At 45.5% G+C, this 20,607-nt stretch overlaps 2 protein-coding genes across 3 annotated transcripts in view; one reads left to right on the top strand and one right to left on the bottom strand.

Moving 5' to 3' along the window:
• The window catches only part of NECAB1 (N-terminal EF-hand calcium binding protein 1), a 54,908-nt gene extending 50,205 nt beyond the window's left edge, over nucleotides 1-4,703 (top strand). For both annotated transcript variants that reach the window (XM_054167408.1, XM_054167409.1), the window contains exons 12-13: nucleotides 719-810; nucleotides 4,339-4,703. In XM_054167408.1, the coding sequence (XP_054023383.1) occupies nucleotides 719-810; nucleotides 4,339-4,367 (121 nt within the window). In that variant the 3' untranslated portion in view covers nucleotides 4,368-4,703. The remainder of the gene's footprint in view (nucleotides 1-718; nucleotides 811-4,338) is intronic.
• A 3,138-nt stretch (nucleotides 4,704-7,841) lies between these two features.
• Nucleotides 7,842-18,363, bottom strand: C14H8orf88 (chromosome 14 C8orf88 homolog). Its single transcript, XM_054167431.1, has 5 exons — nucleotides 18,282-18,363; nucleotides 16,225-16,298; nucleotides 13,381-13,465; nucleotides 9,489-9,595; nucleotides 7,842-8,053 (listed from the first exon to the last, which is right to left on the bottom strand). The coding sequence occupies exons 1-5, from the start codon at nucleotides 18,358-18,360 to the stop codon at nucleotides 8,015-8,017; spliced, it is 384 nt and encodes a 127-aa protein (XP_054023406.1). The 5' UTR covers nucleotides 18,361-18,363; the 3' UTR covers nucleotides 7,842-8,014.
• Between the last annotated feature and the right edge of the window lie 2,244 nt (nucleotides 18,364-20,607).

The raw sequence follows: 20,607 nt of genomic DNA, 5'->3' as shown, positions 1-20,607 counted from the left end.
GCCAGGGAAACCGCAGCACTACCACGGTGTTGTGATAATGAAAGACAAAGAAGCAGCCAATGAGTGGGACAGAAGATGGCCACACTTACACTTGTGTGCCATCATGGGGGGCTCTTCCCAAGCTTCCCAAATCCACATCATGAAAACCCAAAGGACGGATTCCAGGAGCATCTCTTTTGAGCCCAAAATAGAAGTTATGGTCATTAAAAGTCCTACCTAACAAATTCCAGCCTGTGGCAGACAGATGGCTAAGAAACTGAGACAGAAAGATTTTCCTTAGCTACCTTCACTACTAAACCCCAACCAACCAAACCCTATGATCCTACATCTGTGGACAGGATCCATACTGAAGGAAGATGGAGAATTCTCTTGAAGCTTGGTTGCTTTCCTTTTGAACAGCCCCCCAGTTCAAAGCTCAAGAGCCCAGGCACAGGCTCAAGAACCCCAGCAGCACATCTCAGCACTTTGCTGGGTCACAAGCAAGAGATGACCGTCAGAGTAAAGGAAAATCTGTGCTTAATATGACCTGCAAGCACTTCACAGCCTGTCTGGTCTCCTCTTCCACTGCCATATTGCCTAAGCCTTGAGGCACTAAAGTCTGTCTTACAGCTTTAATTGTGAAAATTCTAATGCTCATTAAAACCCAAGCAAACAACAAGCAAGCAAACCAGCCCCTTAAAAAACATTGATATGTTCTTATTTTCCCCCAATTATCTAGCCACCTTCAAATGAATTACAGCAAGACATTCCAAAAAAGCAATGTGGACTTCTTGGAGACTCCAGAGCTCATCACAACAATGCTGGTCCCTGGTAAATAGCATTTGCTCACATGATTTGCTTTGTTCTGCATGAAGAGTTCTGCTGCACCAGTGTGTTGCTTATGCAGGACCACTGCACACCACCAGCTCTAGTCAGATCTTCCTTGGTAATGTCTGGAGGAGAAAGGGACCACCCCAAGGGTTCTTATTTTAAGCACAGAACTGTAAAATGCATCAGCAAGAGTAAGACCCAAAATGCTTGACTTTATATAGTGCAAAGTCAGGCTAGCATCTATCTAGAATAAACAACTATCTGTGAACAGCAACACTGACCTCATTGAAGATTTTCAGGCAAAAAACTGCTTTCTAGTGAAGACTTCATCAACTTCATCATTGAAGGGAGCCTTAATTACTAACAGTTGATATTTACCAACCAATTTATTGTATATACTTCCTGCTATGTTACAAACCCCCACAAACCACTTTGAAAGAGCAAGGTGTTCACGACTACAAGTTATTTAAAGGTTCCAAATTATTATTTCTAATACAAACCACTGAGTATGCAACATCATGAGCCAGCAGTGTGCCCAGGGGCCAAGAGGGCCAACGGCATCCTGGCCTAGATCAGGAATAGTGTGGCCAGCAGGAGCAGGGAAGTCATTCTGCCCTGTACTCTGCATTGGTTAGGCCACACTTTGAGTCCTGTGTCCAGTTCTGGGCCCCTCAGTTTAAGAAAGACATTGAGACACTTGAAGGTGTCCAGAGAAGGGCAACAAGGCTGAGGAGAGGCCTTGAGCACAGCCCTGTGAGGAGAGGCTGAGGGAGCTGGGGCTGCTTAGTCTGGAGAAGAGGAGGCTCAGGGGTGACCTCATTGCCCTCTACAACTACCTGAAAGGTGGTTGTGGCCAGGAAGGGGTTGGTCTCTTCTCCCAGGCAACCAGCACCAGAACAAGGGGACACAGTCTCAAGCTGCACCAGGGGAAGTTTAGGCTGGAGGTGAGGAGAAAGTTCTTCACTGAGAGAGTCGTTCGTCATTGGGATGTGCTGCCCAGGGAGGTGGTGGAGTCCCCATCCCTGGAGGTGTTCAAGAGGGGATTGGATGTGGCACTTGGTGCCATGGTTTAGTCATGGGGTCTGTGGTGACAGGTTGGACTTGATGATCTTTGAGGTCTCTTCCAACCTTGGTGATACTGTGACACTGTGATCTTATTCCTCCTAGAAACAGCAGTTCAAAGAGACAGTGCAGGGTGAAACAAAGCAAGCCTCAGCACCATGTGCACAGAGTGAGGACTGCAAATGCTTTATCTATGACAATGAAAGCCCAGGTTCCCCTCTGCCTGAGCAGAGGCTGATTTTAAGTTAATAAAACCTTACCTAGTAGGGAAATACATAAATAAATGATGTAAGCCTGTACCTGGGGTTTCTCCTTAACAGAAACCAGCCAAGACATTTTCAGACCTCATGAGCCTGATCTGGGCACGCAGTAATATTGTCAGGGATTCCTGCAGTATCAGGAGATTGCACTTAATGAACCAAGAATCCCTTCAGATCTTTTATCTTACTGGGTGGATGTAAGAGGAACTTGGCTGCAGGAAACAATGCAGCCTTCCCCAACTTCTAAGAGCTAGACCCATGTGTGGTGACCCAGGAGCGCTCCAGGGCTGCTTTACTGCCAGCTAGAGCACAATTAACATTAAATAAAATGTAAGCACGATTGTTGATCCCCTAAACATAGAGAAGCATCTGAAATTAGATTCAGAATGCATCAACTCTGCCTGCTAAGGAGGATTTCGGTCTGCAGCACTCTGTCCTGGCAGACAGTTGCCATAGAAACAGCATTTCTCCCTGTGCACTCCTCGCTGGGGGGCAATGGGAAGTACTGCGCTCTCAGGTGTTCTGACTGGTGTAGAGCTTGGCTGTAACGCTGAGATCTCAGCTTTTGTTTCATGGAAAGCACTTCCCACATCATGCACAAATCAGATCTGTATTTGAAAGACAGAAAATGTTCTTCAAGTAAAAAAACCCCAACAACATACATGCTTGAAGTAGAAAAACAAACTATGGCTGCAGTCTTACCAGGGTGGTTTAGACAGACTTTCAGGCACCATAAAGTTGTATCACTGTAAAATAAGGACAGAAAAATAACATCAGCCTGCAACTAGCACACAGCCAGGCTCTCTTCTCAAAACAAATTTACCCCAGCTCAGACACATCCACCTGCTTCACACATCTAGGTAACTCACTGAAACAACTCTGAACTGCAGCCTGGGTCTGAGCCAAGGATGACAACCAAGAGCCTTTACCCTGCTGATTAATCAAAATGACTGAGGATAAACTTCCGTGGTCAAGAATGGTTCAGGAAGACCAGGGCTTTGGAGACTGTTAGGTGCCATGTTCTCCTAAAGCAAAGTCATTCAGCATCAGTTAATAGGAAACACAACCTTCTAGAGTCACGGGCACACCTATTAACCACCCCCCACTGCCCCCAGGCAGCTCCAGGCCAATCTAGCAGGGTGGCATGAATCACTCAGTTCAGCAGTCAATGCCTACTGCTGATATAAGATCTGGATTTGAGGACAGTGGAGAACCACTTGGTGAGGGAAACCAAAGCTATGGCAACCCACCAAACACTTAGGACACCCTAATCCATGAATTCAATTGTTAAACTGGCATTTTTTTGGGCCAAAATTCATGAATCCACTGATGTGTCAGAGGCTACTAGGTTTTCACAGCCCAAATTCAGGGAGGATTCAGAAGCAGCTTCTCAATATTCCTCTTGAAGAACAGTAATTCCCATTAATAAAGCATAAATGGAAGGATAGATGGAGACATTCAGAGAAACAAGTTGCATCAAGTGCTTTAATCCCCCAAACTGTGTGGTGCAAAAGCTTCTGAGCTAAGGGGACTTGGCATCTTGGATACACTCACAATTCCTTTCCTTCCTTCCTGTCTCTCTCCATAAACCTTGTGGTTCCTCCCTGCATGAGGTTCAAAAGGCCAAAGGGTAGGGACTGTTGGGAAGTACAGATGTGTATCACTCCAGCCCTGTCTATAATTTGGTGATGAAACTCTTCTGGTAGGGGAATGGCATTTTACAACTCCATCAATTCAGCTACTTTGGGGGCAAACTGCTCTTAATTCCTGGAGTTGTGTCAAAAGTAAACCAGCTTTGAATAATGCCACCAGGAAAGGAAGTCATTAAAGGCAGCACAACCACCGAGGGAACACAGTACTCAGCTTAAACACTGACACAGGCAGCGGAGCAGGAGTGAGAATTGATGTGGTTTGCTCTCTGGAGTCCCTTAATTCTATGCAGCCCTCCCTACTCCACATTAATGCTTCTTTGGATGAGATCAACAGGAGAGAGAAATCTTGCACAGGAGCCATGCCCCCAGCAGTTATCCTCAGCTCTCTGAGTATTTTTTTCCCCCTTGCATGGAGAGGTTTTGTCTTTGAAAGCATTCAAATAAGTACCATTAGCTACTCCATACACATCAGAGCTGGTTTATTTAGGGGTTTGACAAGAGGTAGAAAGAGAACCATTGATGTTAACAAACCAATAAATTCTCCTCTCTTTCAGCCTCCTGGTGGATCCTCAACAACAACTAGCAGCTGTGGGTGAATGTTAATGTTGCAATGTTCTTCATTACAGTGATGTTCACCAGCAGCCTGAGGTGTGCTGGGGTAGGGGTTTGTGATGTGGTGCCGTTTGTTGTTATGGATGTGAGCTTCTCCACCTTCAAGTAAGGAAAACTGCACAATCACTGCCTTCTCCTCCTGTGGCTAGTTCAGTGAGCTGATGCATTCCAAAAGGTGAAATAAGACAACTGTGCTAAATTGTTCGTTGTGTATGTTCAGCCCAAACTGTCACAGAAAAGTGCATCTCGAGTGGTGTGACTAAGTACTTGTGCAAGTTTTAGTCTCGTGTTAATAAACAATTGTTACTTCCTGCTGCTGTTCTCTCCTTTCAGAGATCAAACAGGGGGGGACATGGAGACACATTTTCAGAAAGATCTTCTGCTTCAGAGGAGCTGTTCTGGAGCAGGGAAGTCATTCTGCCCTGTACTCAGCACTGGTTAGGCCACATCCTGAGTCCTGTGTCCAGTTCTGGGCTCCTCAGGTTAGGAAAGATGTTGAGTTGCTGGAAGAGAAGGGCAGAGAGAAGGGCAACAAAGCTGGGGAGGGGTTTGGAGCACAGCCCTGTGAGGAGAGGCTGAGGGAGCTGGGGTTGCTTAGCCTGGAGAAGAGGAGGCTCAGGGGTGACCTCATTGCTGTCTACAACTCCATGAAGGGAGATTGTGGCCAGAAGGGAGTTGGTCTCTTCTCCCAGGCAAGCAGCACCACAACAAGAGGACACAGTCTCAAGCTGTGCCAGGGGAGGTTCAGGCTGGATGCTAGGAAGAAGTTCTTCCCAGAAAGAGAGATTGGCCATTGGAATGTGCTGCCCAGGGAGGTGGTGGAGTCACCATCACTGGAAGTGTTTGAGAAGAGACTGGATGAGGCACTTGGTGCCATGGTTTAGTTGATTAGATGGTGTTGGGTGATGGGTTGGACTTGGTGATCTCGAAGGTCTTTTCCAATCTGGTTCAATTCAATTCAATTCAATTCAATTCTAGTCTAGTCTATTCTAATTAGGAGATTACAAGGGTAATTTGTTCACAGAATCATTCAGGTTGGAGAAGACCCTTGGGATCACCAAGTCCAGCCATTAACCCATCTCTACACAGTTCACCCCTAAACCATCTCCCCAAGCATCACCTCTAAACCACCTTTAAACACATCCAGGGATGGAGACTCAACCACCTCCCTGGGCAGCCTGCTCCAATGTCTGATACTCTTTCTGTGAAAAAGTTTTTCTAATGTCCAGTCTAAACCTCCCCTGTTGCAGTTTGAGGCTGCTTCCTCTTGTTCTATTGCTAATAACCTGTGAGAAGAGACCAGCACCAATCTGTCTACAACATCCTTGCAGGTTTCAGTGCAGAACTGCACTCATATAGGATATACAGGAGTAAGAAGATCAGTCCAGAAGAGTGTGGCCAGCAGGTCAAGGTAGGTTCTCTTCCCCTTCTACTCTGCCCTGGTGAGGCTTCATCTGGAGTTCTGTGTCCAGTTCTGGGATCCTCAGCTCAAGGACAGGGAACTGCTTCAGAGGTACAGCAAAGGGCTGTGAAGATCAGGGGACCAGAACATCTCTCTTACAAAAAGGGGTGAGGGATTTGGGGCTTTTTAGTCTGGAGGGGACTGCTAGGGGATCTTACCAGTGCTTACAAATAGTTAAAAGGATAGGTGTCAGAGGGATGGGGTCAGGACAGGACAAGAGGTAGCAGGCACAAACTTGAACACAGGAGTTCCATCTAAACATGAAGAATAATTTCTTTAGGTTGAGAGTGGTGGAGCACTGGAGCAGGCTGCCCAGAGAGGTGGTGGAGTCTCCATCTCTGGAGTGATTAAAATCCCACCTGGATGCCATTCTGTGAAACTTGCCCTTGTGATACTCCTCTGGCAGGGCTGTTGGACTAGATGATCTCCAGAGGTCCTTTCCAACCTCTACCTTTCTGTGACATTTTCTGCCCTGATGAGGCGCAGTCTCTGCCCCTCCCCTCACAAGAGGGCTTGTCAGGCCACAGACTTATTTCACAACCTGTCTGCTTTGAAGCCTCTGTGCTGCCCCCTCAGAAAACACTTTCATTAGATCACAGACAGCTCACTCAAAAGTCATTACAGAAACTGCTTCAGAGCAGAAATAGCCAGGGAAGTGGAAATAGTTTCTTCCCTAAGTCCGTGTGGTCTCCAGCCCAAGCTGTGGCCTCCAGCCCAAGGATGAAAGGCAAGTCACAGCTCTGCGACAGGCTGACAAACTCTACATGCTAAGTGACTGCTGCCTCCGCTCCTCCAGCACTCCAAGGTTACAAACAGCACCCAAAATGTCACTTCAAACTCATATTCAGTAAAATATCTTCTTACCTGTTTTTATTTCAAGTCAACCAACACGTGAGGAGGAAGTTCTTCCCCATGAGAGTGGTGAAGCCCTGGAATGGGTTGTCCAGGGAGGTGGTTGGGGCGCTGTTCCTGGAGGTGTTTAAGCCCAGGCTGGATGAGGCTCTGGCCAGGCTGATCTAGTGTAGGGTGTCCCTGCCCATGGCAGGGGGGGTGGAACTAGATGATCCTTGTGGTCTCTTCCAACCCTGACTGATACTATCAAACTATGACAACACATTGCCCTATGTAATGAAAAGTGGTGAATTCAGACCCCAGTCAAGCATCTTCATTGCAGTAAGGCTCTATATTCCAGAAACCAGGAAAGGATGCAGCTCAAGATTCAGAAAGCTGTCACATTTGGGTGTGTGACCAAGGCATCTTAGCTCCCATTGTGGCAATGGAGTTCTGAGGCAAATTAGTCACCTGAACAAAGGCACCTAGAACATGGGAGGTGCTGTGGAGCATCCCAAACGGTCTCCAGCTCCCAGGGAGGACAGGAGCTACCTACAGGTTGTGTGTCATTTGTGCCAGCCTCACACAGGTATTTTTACTTGTGCTGCACATCTCAGATGACACCAGATGTCTACCTTTAGGCAACTGAATCAAACCCTTTGCCAACAGTGAGAGAAGACCTGCAGCATCCTTGCTGTTTGAGGAGGCACCACAGCATGGCTGGTTTGTGGCAGGCAGCCAGGATGCACTACCAGGGGCCCTAACTCCAAGCCATTGAAATGCTGGAGCGTGACCAAAGGAGGGCAACAAAGCTGGTGAAGGGTATGGCCTGTGAGGAGCAGCTGAGGGACCTGGCTTTGTTTAGCCTGGAGGAGAGAAGGCTGAGGGGAGGCCTTCTGGCTCTCTACAACTCCCTGAAGGGAGGCTGGAGCCAGGTGGGGGTTGGTCTTTTGACACAGCCAGTATTTGTTTTCCATTATCACTGCCAAGGAAGGGAGATGCAAAGGGAAGGTAGCAAGCAAAACACTTCAGTCAAGTGTTGGCTTAGAATCTGTAGTCAAACTATATGGCTACATGACACAGACAATTAAGGCAAAATTCTCTCACAGCAAAATGTGAAATTGTTTATTTCACTGTAAATATAACCCCTAAGATGGTAATACAAATGAAAGCATCCAGCCCATTTCAGGAAGAAACAGCATTTCTGTAAGTTTCACATGGTCCTGCTTTCACCTGCAGGCACCAAAGTGTCTTCAAAAATCTTGGAAGATCTACATGGTATGTAGCTCCTTCACTGATCGAGTCCTCGTCTTCCAAACAATCTGTCACTTCTTACACATGTCAGTAAAAGGGTTTCTCTTTTCCTGCAAGACAGACAAACCCCCAAAGCACTGCAGGTAGGATTTCAGTCAGTTTTCATCAGTCTGCTTGTAACCTGTCTCTGCTCCATGTACGTTATGCAATTTGTTTTGATGCCTTTTTCAATCTGTATGATGAAGTGGCATGTGCAGGTGGGGCCTTATATACATATGGCTAACACAAAGCAGAGGAAAGACTTGAAGAGCAGTCCTCAGAACCAGAGACATACTCCTCCTTCCAAGACTATATATAAACTGGCTACATTTATGACATCATTCTACAGGCACAGATCCTCCAGCCCCAAATCAATCTCTTCCAACACGTGCAGCCCATCCTGGCTTGCAGCAGTTTTTACTGTCCTTCTCTTCCTCTCCCCAAACCCTTCACAATTTAGCCATGTCTTTTAGCATTCCTTTGCCCACTGATTCCATTTCTACCTCAGAACATAACCATGTGGCACTGTATGTGCTATCAGGATTTGTCCTCCTTTGAAATGCAGTCAACAGGAAGCGAGAGGAAGGGGGAAGCAGCTAGGAAATTCCTGATTGGAAACCCCCTATCTGCATGCAGGCTTTCAAAGCTGTCACAGGGAGGACAAAGATGTACAGACAAGCTGTGGGCAGGCAGATTGTTACACAGCAGTTTGGCTTTGCAAAGAATATGCAATTTAAAAGTTTAAAACTGGTCAAATTCTGGCCTAGAGAGTAGCCATAGTTCTCCTGGGCAGAAATTCCATGTCTAGAAGAACTACAGCCTGACAGCCTCAAAAGCAGCCCAGGGTGTAGCCCAGTTTGACGTTTGAATGCTTACACCCAAGGATGTCCTCCCAGCCTTGCTGTGGGAACCATTAGGAGCTTTTTAATTCTCTGCACATGAAGTGCAGCTCAAAGGGCAAGGTGGCACTCCTGGACATCCTTCAAGCTTGTCATTCATCTCTAGTCACTCCTCCCCAACAACACAGATAATGGCAACACAAACTGCACCAGGCTCATTAATAGTTTTGAAGTGGACCCTGATGCATGGACAACTCACTGCAATTAGACTTTCACCCAGCTATAAATGTATCAAGACTGTTCTGTTGTTTGAAAAAGACAGAGATGGAATTCACACAGGACACCAAGCCTGTGCACTGTGATTTCAAGGAAAAGCTTTGGTATGATTTCATACTGACTTGACACTTGGAAACATACCTGATTCTCTCCCTGCAAGAGGAAGGGAAAGAAAGGCCTTTTCCTTTGTATGGTACTTGCCACGGTAAAATGCCAAATACCAGCTGGGGAAGCTAGGTACAAAAGTAACAGAGCTGAACCTGACAGTCTGGTTTTGAAGGTTTTATCAGTTTGGCAGGCTAGTTTGAAGAAAAATGTTCCTTATCAAAAGGGTTGTCAAAAGCTCCATGACTGATTTTGTCACTTCACTTAATATGAAAAATGCACTTACTGGCTTTTCAAGTATAATTGGATGGTCAGAAAGAAACTCTGGCTTCTTCTGAGAGAGAGAAGCACTTGAAAGTTTCAGAAGGAAATCTCTGCTGTATTTGATCCTTTCTGTGAACAGACAAAATTACCAAGTTCAACACTGTTAGGACAACAAGGCTGGGAATTCAGAGAACTGATTTGGTTTCTTATAGGAGGGTAGGAATGCTGCATGTGGAGTATTAAAACAGCAGGAATGTTAAGTCTCACCTTGCATTAGGACAATTGCTAGTAAACTTCAAGGCATTTAACTCCATCAAACTGACAGTAAATATGGAGTGTTCCAAGCTAATAAGGGTTCTTTGTTTCAATGCAAAAGAACAAAACCAGTTGAATTTAGACAGGCTGTTAGGAACAAGTTCTGCACCATGAGGGTGGTGGAACACCGGAACAGGTTGCCCAGGGAGGGAGTTGAGGCCCTGTCCCTGGAGATACTCAAGGTCAGGCTCGACAGAGCTCTGAGCAACCTGATCTAGTGGAAGATGTCCCTGCACTCTGCAGGTGGGCTGGAACAGATGAGCTTTAGAGGTCACTCCCAACCTAAACCATTCTATGATTCTATGAATGAAAACTTACATTACAGACAGACTCCTTACACCTTGCTCTAAGTAACAGAACCACCACAGACTGGTATTGGAAGCCTAGAAGAAAATCTGTTTATAGCTCCCACCAAAGCAGCATATGTTTCCTTGGAACAGATAACAAATACTGAGTGTCTTTTTCCTTGGAGATATTAAGTTAATGTTTTTCAACAGCTAAACGTAATTGTGAGATCTGCTGCATGTAAACTGTCCAATGGATTAGGACCAATGAACTCATTTTGAGGGCAGCATGAGTCAAGAGCTTTGCTGAGAACATGCATATTATCATGTGAGTTTGTACCACTCTCTCTTCTCTAGCATAGCCTCAGATAATAGTCTTAAACAAGAGGAATTAGGTGAAGAAGGGACAAACTTTATCTCTGGTCCTTGGTGAGCAGAGTTTATTCCTTTAGGAACAAGAAGCCACCTGTAAGACTGTTGCACAGTCAGCTGAATAACTACACTTTCTGCTTCTCAGGCTGTTGATATGAGAAGTCACAAAGTCAATTATGAATTGCTTTCAACCACAAATGTTTGCAGTAAGTGCTAAAACTCTGAGAAGGCATGAGGATACCCTTAAAAGACTTTAAAGAACAGAAGCATACTTATAAACTCACAGCTCTAGGGGTTTTTCCACTTGTTTAAAAACATACAAAGAAGACAACTTCCTAAGGCCTCTGACAGAGTCCCACACAACATTCTTCTCTCTGAAGTGGAGAGGCACTGATTTGATGGCTGCATTGTTCAGTGGGTGTAGAACGAAAGAACTGCAGAGACAGGTAACTGAGGGCATACCACCACTGAACAGGTATCTAGAATTTAAGGTGCAGCTGGGGATAAAAATGAAGTTCCAGGGTAAATTTCACAGTATGTGTGGGGAAATGAAAAAGATACTTATTTGTAGGCAGTAGCTGAACAACATGACCTCTGAAGTTCCATTACCCTGAAGGAAAGGATTACATCAGCCCTATGAGGGAAGACTGAGGGAGCTGGGATTGCTTAGCCTGGAGAAAAGGAGACTCAGGGGTGACCTTATCACTCTCTACAACTACCTGAAGGGAGGTTGTGGACAGATGGATGATGGTCTCTTCTCCCAGGCAGCCAGTACCAGAACAAGAGGACACAGTCTCAGGCTGCGCCAGGGGAGGTTTAGGCTGGAGGTTAGGAGGAAGTTCTACACAGAGAGAGTGATTGCCCATTGGGATGGGCTGCCCGGGGAGGTGGTGGAGTCGCCGTCATTGGAGGTGTTCAGGAGGAGACTTGATGGGGTGCTTGGTGCCATGGGTTAGTTGTTCAGGTGGTTGGATTGGTTGATGGGTTGGATGCGATGATCTTGAAGGTCTCTTCCAACCTGGTTTATTCTATTGTTCTATTGTTCTATCAGCAAAAAAACAAAAGCTCTTTGAAAACAAATGCTGGGAAAAGTTTGACGTTCTAGACAAATGTGGAGTAGACTCAGGAAGGCATCACAGAGAAATTAACCACTAGAAAAGTGCTGGCTTATACAAGAGAGCAGGATCAGATGAAAAGCCATGGAAGATCCTGTAAAAAGGTCTCCACACCACAAGCAGAATCACAGAAAAGATCAGAAAGGCATCACCAAACAGACAGAACTTGACAAGCCTGACACCGACCTAGGTTGAAAGAACAGAATGTTATTATACTTACCAAGACCAAGAACATGGGATACACAGAAGACTTACTTTCAAGTCAGTAACACATCACAGTGTAGAATTACTGCTCAAGAACCTGGGTGATGCTAACCTCAGAGCAAGGAAAAATAGAAAAGCTCAACAAAACTGAAGTTTTTAGTTCTAAGGGCAACAGAAGAAATGAAAGATCCAGAGATTCCTCAAGGATTGGAGATTACTGATAGAGATTTGTGATGCCTGACTACAGGAAGACGTTAACAACAAGAACTGACTCAAGAGCTGATGACCTAACCTGGAACACTGTTCCAGATCCTGTGAAATGTTCAAGAGAATCCACCTGGGCAGGAAGCAGTGCAGAGGACTGTGAGAACATGCTTGGAATCTGAAATTATCCCTTAATAGGAAGAAAATAAAAACTTTGTCTTACTTAAACTGAAAACCCATGACAAAAAAAAATATGCTTCATGAGCAGCCAGTGAAAGGGATTATAGGAAGAAAAGCAGGAGAAGCAAACCTTACAGACAGTGTTGACAGATGAACAAACTGTCCAGGACTTATCAGTGAAATTAAATTATTTCTAACCATCAGAAGCAGGAAGTTAAACTACTAAATTCTTAACCTGTTGTTGCAGTTTGAGCTGGGTGCCCCCCTGGTGTGTTCACTTCCTGTGTCCAGAAGTCCAGCCCAGAGGGATGGACACAGGAAATTGTGTATTTCCTACCATGATTCTTTGCACCACTATAAGATCCAGTGCGGGTCTGGCACTTTCTCTTTTCTTCCTCCTCCGCCAGCCGGTAACTGGGGGAGATGTCTCCTGGCTTTGGGCCTGGCTAGGCCCAAGGCCACGGGGGGATGGGCAGTCCCAGGCCTGGCCAGCTGAGACTAGCCCAGCAGAGGGAGGGGGAAGAAGGAGCCCTGAGGGTCTCGGGTGTACCCTCAGGTGGGGATGGGATGCTTCTGGGTTTGCTTTGGGATCTTTCTTTGTCACTGCGCTTTGGGTTCTCTGTAACATTCACTGCTTTCTATTTAAACTTTCATCACTTTTGCAATCCGTTTGTCTGAGTGTTTTATTCCTGCCCGTGGTGGGGAGAGAGGGGGCTGCCTCCCGCAACCCAGCACATTCCTGGTAGCAGAGGATGGTTGTTGTGGGGAGGGGGTCTGCCTCTAAACCCACCACACCTGTTTGCAGGCAATAGTCTGTATACCAAGACCAACCTGTGAAAAAGGCTGTGGGATGACACTCACATACTCACACAGAAGCAACCGACACCAAAACGGGGCTCTGTGTGAAGAAATATTTTATGCTGAGGGGTTTGTTGTGTTGGGGGGGTTGTTTTCTTTTTTGGTTGTTTTGGTTTGCTTTTTTCCCCCAGGGAAAAAAAAAAGAGAGAGAGAAGAAGAAACTCCCAAGGTACACTCTCACAGGCAAGCAAGTCTATCAGTGGAAACCTGCCACTTCATAACCAAGTGTTACACTTCCTCGAGCATTATGTGAAAACCAGAGAGGCTTCCTCCCAGATTGTGCTACAGAAGGAATGCAAACTCTCAGGAGAAAGCCACACAGTTCAGCTGTCTTCAACCCACAGAATACAATTCTGACACAGAACTCCACACAATAGTTCACCTTTTTTCTCTTCTGATTGGTGCTGCTTTGGTTGACAGGCCATCATAGCTTCACTTAAGCTCTTTGCTTCGGTCGCTTCAGATAACTAAAATAGGAAGGAAAGAGTTAAACTTTTAAAAGACATTGTACCAAAGCTTCTCTCCTTTAAGCATATTAAACCAAGGGTGTATGTTTTGGGGTTTCTTAGTTGAAAACAACAGATGCAGCACAGTTTCAGTTAGCAGTTTTGTTTTCACCAGTCACCAAGACTCTGAGCAATTAGTACTTTCTGTGCACAAAGGAAACTGAGTTCTGCTCGGGTTCTCTACTCCTCACAACTGAATCTTCTTTACAGTGTAAGAAGGGTCTGAGAAACAACCACCTTGCACAAAAGGTCAGAACTGTAGCTATTTCTAACAGCTGATGCATCTCTAACCTGGAAGATGAAGGTCCTGCAAATGAACTGCAGAAAACTGAAAAGGGGAATACTGGTAAGATGTCTGAAGCATTTGAATTTGAACCTCCAGGGTGTCTGCTGCTCTCGGTTACATACTATAAAGGATTCATTCAGTCAGAAGCTGATACACTGGGGAATAATAAAAGCAGGAAGGTCTTTCCTTAAGACCAAAAGAGAGATTCTCTCACTTAGTAAAAGGTTTCCTCAGCACCAAGAGACATCCTCTACAGCGTCACACTGAGCTCCTGCTAGCTGCCAAAGCCCTGAAGTGAGTGTTTTGAAAAGTAGGAAAGCAGTTCACTCTCAATGCTTTGTCTTGGTTCCCTAAAGGCCCCACAGGTTTGGCTGAAGAGCTTTAATCTCATCCTGAGACAGATTAGGGGAGAGTGGGTGGGGCAGGAAGACCTGAACATTTTGGGAAGCATTTGTTGAAAGCTGGAGAGAGCCCAGTTTCTGGACAGACACAGCAGCTAACACTTTGTACTGTAACTGCACCATCAGCTTTCACGGTGCAGTAAGACCACAAATTGTAAACTGGCAAAGCATTTGTGGGTTATTATCCACCCTGCTCACACTTCCATCTTCTGTGCTTGAAATTTAGTTATCTTTACCTCATTTATCTACAATTTCTGAGGAAAAAAGTCAGAAAAAATCCAGGGATTCCAGAGAATGAAGTTAACACTGAGCCACGCTGCTAATTCTAACTCCTTTGTGATGTTCACCTTCACTGCAAGTCTTAGCTATTCAAAGGCTCTTTCCAAGTACAAACAAGGACTTAACACTCTACCCCACCCCTCTACTCTGCCTCAGTGAGACCTCAACTGGAATAGTGTCCAGCGCTGGGCTCCCCAGTTCAAGAGGGTCAGGGATCTACTCGAGAGAGTCCAACAGAGAGCTAGAAGGATAATTGAGGGACTGGAGCACTGCATTATGAGGAGGGGCTAAGAGACCTGGGGCTTTTTTAGTCTGGAGAAGACTGAGAGAGGATTTAATAAACACTTATAAATACATGTGGGCTGGGTGTCAAGAAGGGACAGCCTCTGCTCACTTGTGCCCTGTGACAAGGACAAGGGGCAATGGTTGTAAACTACAGCACAGGAAGTTCCACCTTGACATGAGGAAGAACTTCTTTACTGTAAGGGTGACAAAGCCCTGGAGCAGGCTCCCCAGAGAGGTTGTGGAGTTTCCTTCTCTGGAGACTTGAAAGTCATCCACCCATGTGGATGCATTCGGGTGCAACCTGTGCTAGATTCTGTGGTCCTGCTCTGGCAGGGGGGTTGGACTCAATGGATCTCCAGAGGTCACTTCCAACCCCTAACATCCTGTGATCCTGAGAACACATTGTTGGATCCACCAGAAAAAGACATACATGACAGCAGAATTTAAAGCTATGTGCCAAACAATGTCACCACACTATTTTCACATTTCTTCCTGCACCATCTCCCATCACAACATCCTGCCAACTGCTTTAAAGTATCAAGAGTTCTATTATGCTTGGGTTTTGGTCCAACACTTCACATTTGAGTATCATCTCTCACAACAATACTCTTGTACATATCCCTACCTGAAGTCCATCTGCAAAGAGTGGAATCCATCTATAAAGAATATCATTTGTCTAGGGCATGTGTTTCTAAAGCTGAACATCATTTTACAATGGTAGTTAAGTAATTGAAGCTGACACTGACTGATGGAGACATTTCAAGCCTTTCTCAACTCAGTATCCACAAAAAGTCAAATTCAGACTATGAAATATTATTAAGCTTTCCATTCAGAACCCTACAAACATCTCTTTGCAGCTAACAGCTACAATGTCAAGTTTGACAACGGTATCACAGCATGTCTAAACACAGTTATTTCAGGCAATAAAACACCACAGCGCTTCAGGTTTTTTCTGAGTGCCAAGGCCCATTTATTGCCTGGTCTAGCAGGGTCCATGAAATAGAGCTACAGAGTGTACTGGAGCTGTTTAATGATCTGGTTTTGTGAGGTTTGCAGGCTCAGATTAATTTGAGCCTGTGCTACAAAACTAAAACATACTTAAAAAATAATTACTTCTAATGTTGTCCTTCACACATAATAAGCAAAGATGGAACATGTGCACTTGGAACTTTAAAATATGTCTTAAATTCAATGAAGAAAAACCACACAGACTTCTGTAAGATTCTTGAAGATGTAACTCTTGTTTTTCAACTACTGGTACACAGCTATCAGGGAAAGACATTCCTGAAACTCATTCTTCTTTTTAACGCTTCTAACACTGCTGGTTTGGAAGTTAAGGATTCAAGGACACTCCTAGCTGGAAACAGAGTTTACTTTTGATTTGGGAACATAAGAGATCAGCTGACCTCCAGTTGATAGCACTCTAGAACATACTCGATCAACTCTGTCATCCACCACTCCGTACTCACCAGGTCAACCTTGCCGGGCAAACACACTTCAGTGCTGCTGGGCAGCTCAGTCGGAAAGTCCAAGGCGATGGCAGCTGGTGGGGAGAGGAGAGGGAACACTGAGAGCAAATAAACAGACTCCACATTTGTATTGTGTCGTACTTACCACAAGAACCTTCCTGAACTCCAACTGCAGAAAGATTAACCAGGCATTTACTCACAACTCAAAAGCTCTAAATTGCCATCAGACCATTTTTCCATTCAAAATTCCATGAACTTTAAAGGACATGCAAACTGATCATGGCACTTAGCTTCTGGGCAGATCATCACTGCTGGCACTGCTTCTCCAGCCACCAAAACCATCTGACTCAACCATAATGATAGCTGCAATACTGCACTATCTAGAAGGCACGTGGAGATGTAAAACAAAAATAGAATACATACACCTCACATAAATACTGCAAGATGGAATGGAATGGAATGGAATGGAATGGAATGGAATGGAATGGAATGGAATGGAATGGAATGGAATGGAATGGAATAGAACAGGTCGGAAGAGACCTTTGAGATCATCATGTCCAACCTATCATCCAACACCACCTAATCAACTAAACCATGGCACCAAGCACCCTATCAAGTCTCCTCCTGAACACCTCCAATGATGGTGATTCCACCACCTCCCTGGCTAGCCCATTCCAATGGCCAATCACTCTCTCTGTGTAGAATTTCTTCCTAACATCCAGCATAAACCTCCCCTGGCACAGCTTATGACTGTGTCCTCTTGTTCTGGTGCTGCTTGCCTGGGAGAAGAGACCAGCCCCTACCTGGCTACAACCTCCCTTCAGGGAGTTGGAGAGAGCAAGAAGGTCTCCTCCGAGGCTCCTCTTCTCCAGGCTAAGCAACCCCAGCTCCCTCAGCCTCTCCTCACAGGGCTGTGTTCCAAACCCCTCACCAACTTTGTTACCCTTCTCTGGACTCATTCCAGCAAGTCAACCTCCTTCCTAAACTGAGGGGCCCTGAACTCAACACAGTACTCAAGGTGTGGCCTAACCAGTTAGGCTTTGATGGTTTTGATCAAAGGCTAGATAAGAATGGCATGGTGCAGTGTACTGCACTTGCAATAAAATCTAAACAACAATCTACTTTTTAAATTATGTGCACCTGATGTCTTTGGTAGCAGGATTCAACTAACCCCCAAAATCCAAAATACAGTAAGGAAGTCCAGCTTTCTGAAGCCAGAATTTTAGATGCCAAGCCAGAAGAACACCACCAAAAAGACCACTTGCAGCCACCACTTGCAGCCCGGAGAGCCAAGCAGAGCCTGGGCTGCAACAAGAGAAGTGTGGCCAGCAGGGCCAGGGAGGGGATTCTGCCCCTCTGCTCCACTCTGCTGAGACCACAGCTGGAGCTCTGGGTCCAGTTCCGGAGCCTCTGTGCCAGGAAGGATGTGGAGGTGCTGGAAGGTGTCCAGAGAAGGGCCACGAGGAGGAGCAGAGGGCTGGAGCTGCTTTGCTATGAGGACAGACTGAGGGAGTTGGGGCTGTTCAGTCTGGAGAAGACTCCAAGGAGAACTCATTGTGGCCTTCCAGTATCTGCAGGGGGCTACAAGAAATCTGGGGAGGGACTTTTGAGGGTGTCAGGGAGGGACAGCACTGGGGGGACTGGAAAAAAAATAGAAATGGGTAGATTGAGATTGGATGTTAGGAAGAAGTTCTCCCCATGAGGGTGGTGAGAGACTGGCACAGGTTGCCCAGGGAGGTGGTGGAAGCCTCATGCCTGGAGTTTTTTTTGTCCAGGCTGGATGTGGCTGTGAGCAACCTGCTGTAGTGTGAGGTGTCCCTGCCCATGGCAGGGGGGTTGGAGCTGGCTGATCCTTGGGGTCCCTTCCAACCCTAACAATTCTATGATTCTAAGATTCTAAGAGCCCTGCATAAACCTAATGCAGTTTAAATTCAGCTTGGTCCAACACATTAAAAACAATTTTTAACAAAGTCCAAGTCACCTTACATGACCTTGTTACTCCTTAAAAGCAGCTGAAACTTGGGCAGTGTGAACTGTACCTCAGGCACGCTACTCACCTTGTTTCGAAGGCAGATGATGCACAGGTCGTGCTGGCTGCAGGGATTTGCCAATAAACTTCCTTGTTTTCTTTAACATTGTGAAGAGTCACACTTTAAAAAAACCAGCAGAAACCAACACAGAATGTTGAGTTTCACGCACAGATGTAGGAGAGCAGTCTATCACTTGTTAGTTGCACTTGACAAGAGGATGCACTGTGTTTTAGTATCTGGCACAAAGCGGCAGCAAGGCCTGACACAGCAGTGTGCTTAGAGGGCAGAATACGCTGGATAACATTTGCATTACGACAGACTCACAGCATGGCTCTCACTTTCCTTTCCAATTGAGCTACCCAAGTTTCTTCTCAAAAAGCCTTGTATTTTCTCTGTGTATTTGAAGAAAGGAGATGGGGACATGTGATGGAAATGAAAGTGTTGCCTAAATAATTAACTCAATGAAGTTTTAATTAATTAACACCAGTGTAGCCTTCACAGTCTGCTGGCTGCACAAGAGTTACTTTCAGATCTATCCATCTACATAAACTTGCATAACTGTTTTTTAATGCCTACTTTGGCTAAACTAATACAGTTTTGCATCTCCCCACTCAGTTTAGCTGCTACAGAAGGCAGCAAAAACTGCTGCAGTGGTGCTGGGCTGCCCAATCTCCCAGTGTAAGTAAACCATCAGTTGTAAAATCTTCATTTGCAATATCTATACTTTAACTCTTCCCACCCCCATCTCCACTGCTGGCTGGGAAATGTCATCATTTGTAGGCACTTCAGCTGCTTTTAGAGAACAATAATAGCAGAAACAACAGCCAACAGAACAGCAATGGCACTGAATTCTGATCTCCTTAAGAGACTTTCCAATACAAGGGTGCAATTGGTGTATCAACAAAAGATTAAAAGAAGACTATCATATATCAAAACTCGACTTGTAGAGATTATTATCCAATTCCAGCATGGAAAAGTTAGGCTGTTTAAAATATCTTCCAGTATCACTCTCCATCTTAGCTGATCTGTGCAGCATAAACCCACCCCCCCAAAATGAAATTCAAAATACTCTGGCAATTTACTGTGTTACTATCTTTTGAACCTGTACACTGAACTCTTAGTATATCCAAGTAACAGTTTTCCAACATAGCCAATCCAAACACATTCAGGTCTAGAAATCAACTGTTGAATGGTTACTGTGTGAATTTGAGCGAAAAGCAGGGAAAAAAGTTCTGCTTTGATTCCTTGGGTTTCCTACTTTCTCATTAAAAACTAAAGACTTGAAAGCTGCAGTTCAACAGCAACAATGAAAATTCCTGCCAGGGGGTGACCTGAGACTACTGCCATAGAAGATGTCTTTAGTTCTATCCAGACACAGAACACTTGTTTAAATCATATTTATACTAGACACTAAATGTCCACACTGGAAGATTAAAAAGCAAGTTTTCCTCCATACTCTGAGAGTAAATGATAGACACACACCTTTTAAAAGCAGGAGAAGCTGTTGAAGAGCCTGGCTAGACTTCTAGAGCACAGCACTCCTGATGAAAGCAAGGTGGCTTGAGGTGACAGCACAACAACACACTTCGTCCCTCTGTGCCCCCCCCCAAATTTCCATGAGGAAACTCCCACAGCAAGCAAACCAGTAACAGAGAATGACAAAGAGAGGGGAGTCTGGGCAGGGGTGAAATTGAGTGCACCGACAGAACAGCTCTATTTCCTCCTCCTTTAAGCTGAAAGAGCAGGCTAGAAAAGATCTCCAGTTCTACAGCCCAACCTTCCGGATGAATACACCTTTCTGTTTGACTAATATTAAGAAGAGTGGAGAAAGATCAGTTTTCATGGCTGAGCAATAAACCATTTCCATGAGAGACTGCTGTTGCAGGGGAACCTCCTGCAACCCAGGGCTTCCTTCTTATAAAAACCATATTTCTTCTCACTGGTTACTCCCAACTGGGGACCTGCCCAAGGAAAAGAAGCCTTCTGCAGCAGCAGACAAGATCAGCAGGACTTTGGGGGGAACCTTTCCTTTCTTCAAGCACTTCAACAAGTTGGGACATTTACAATGAAGGTGGTAAAATACTGGAACAGGTTACCCAGGGATGTGGTTGAGACATTCAAAATCAGACTGGATGTGGCCCTGGGCAGCCTGATGTAGCTGGAGGTGTCCCTGCTGACTGGACAGGATGGGGTTGGGCAAGATGACCTTTGGGGGTCCCTTCCAACCCACTGCAATCTGTGACATCAGTGACACCTGACACAGCAGGCAGCTTTAAAAGGCCTACAAGAAACCTCCCCTGGGAGACTCGTGCCAGACACATTAACGAGAATTAACCCCGTTTTTGCGAGAAAC

The sequence above is a fragment of the Dryobates pubescens genome, chromosome 14, assembly GCF_014839835.1.
Source record: "Dryobates pubescens isolate bDryPub1 chromosome 14, bDryPub1.pri, whole genome shotgun sequence".
Taxonomy (NCBI): Eukaryota; Metazoa; Chordata; class Aves; order Piciformes; family Picidae; genus Dryobates; species Dryobates pubescens.
The sequence above is the reverse complement of the archived record's forward strand: the minus strand, read 5'-3'. Positions and strand labels throughout refer to the sequence as shown.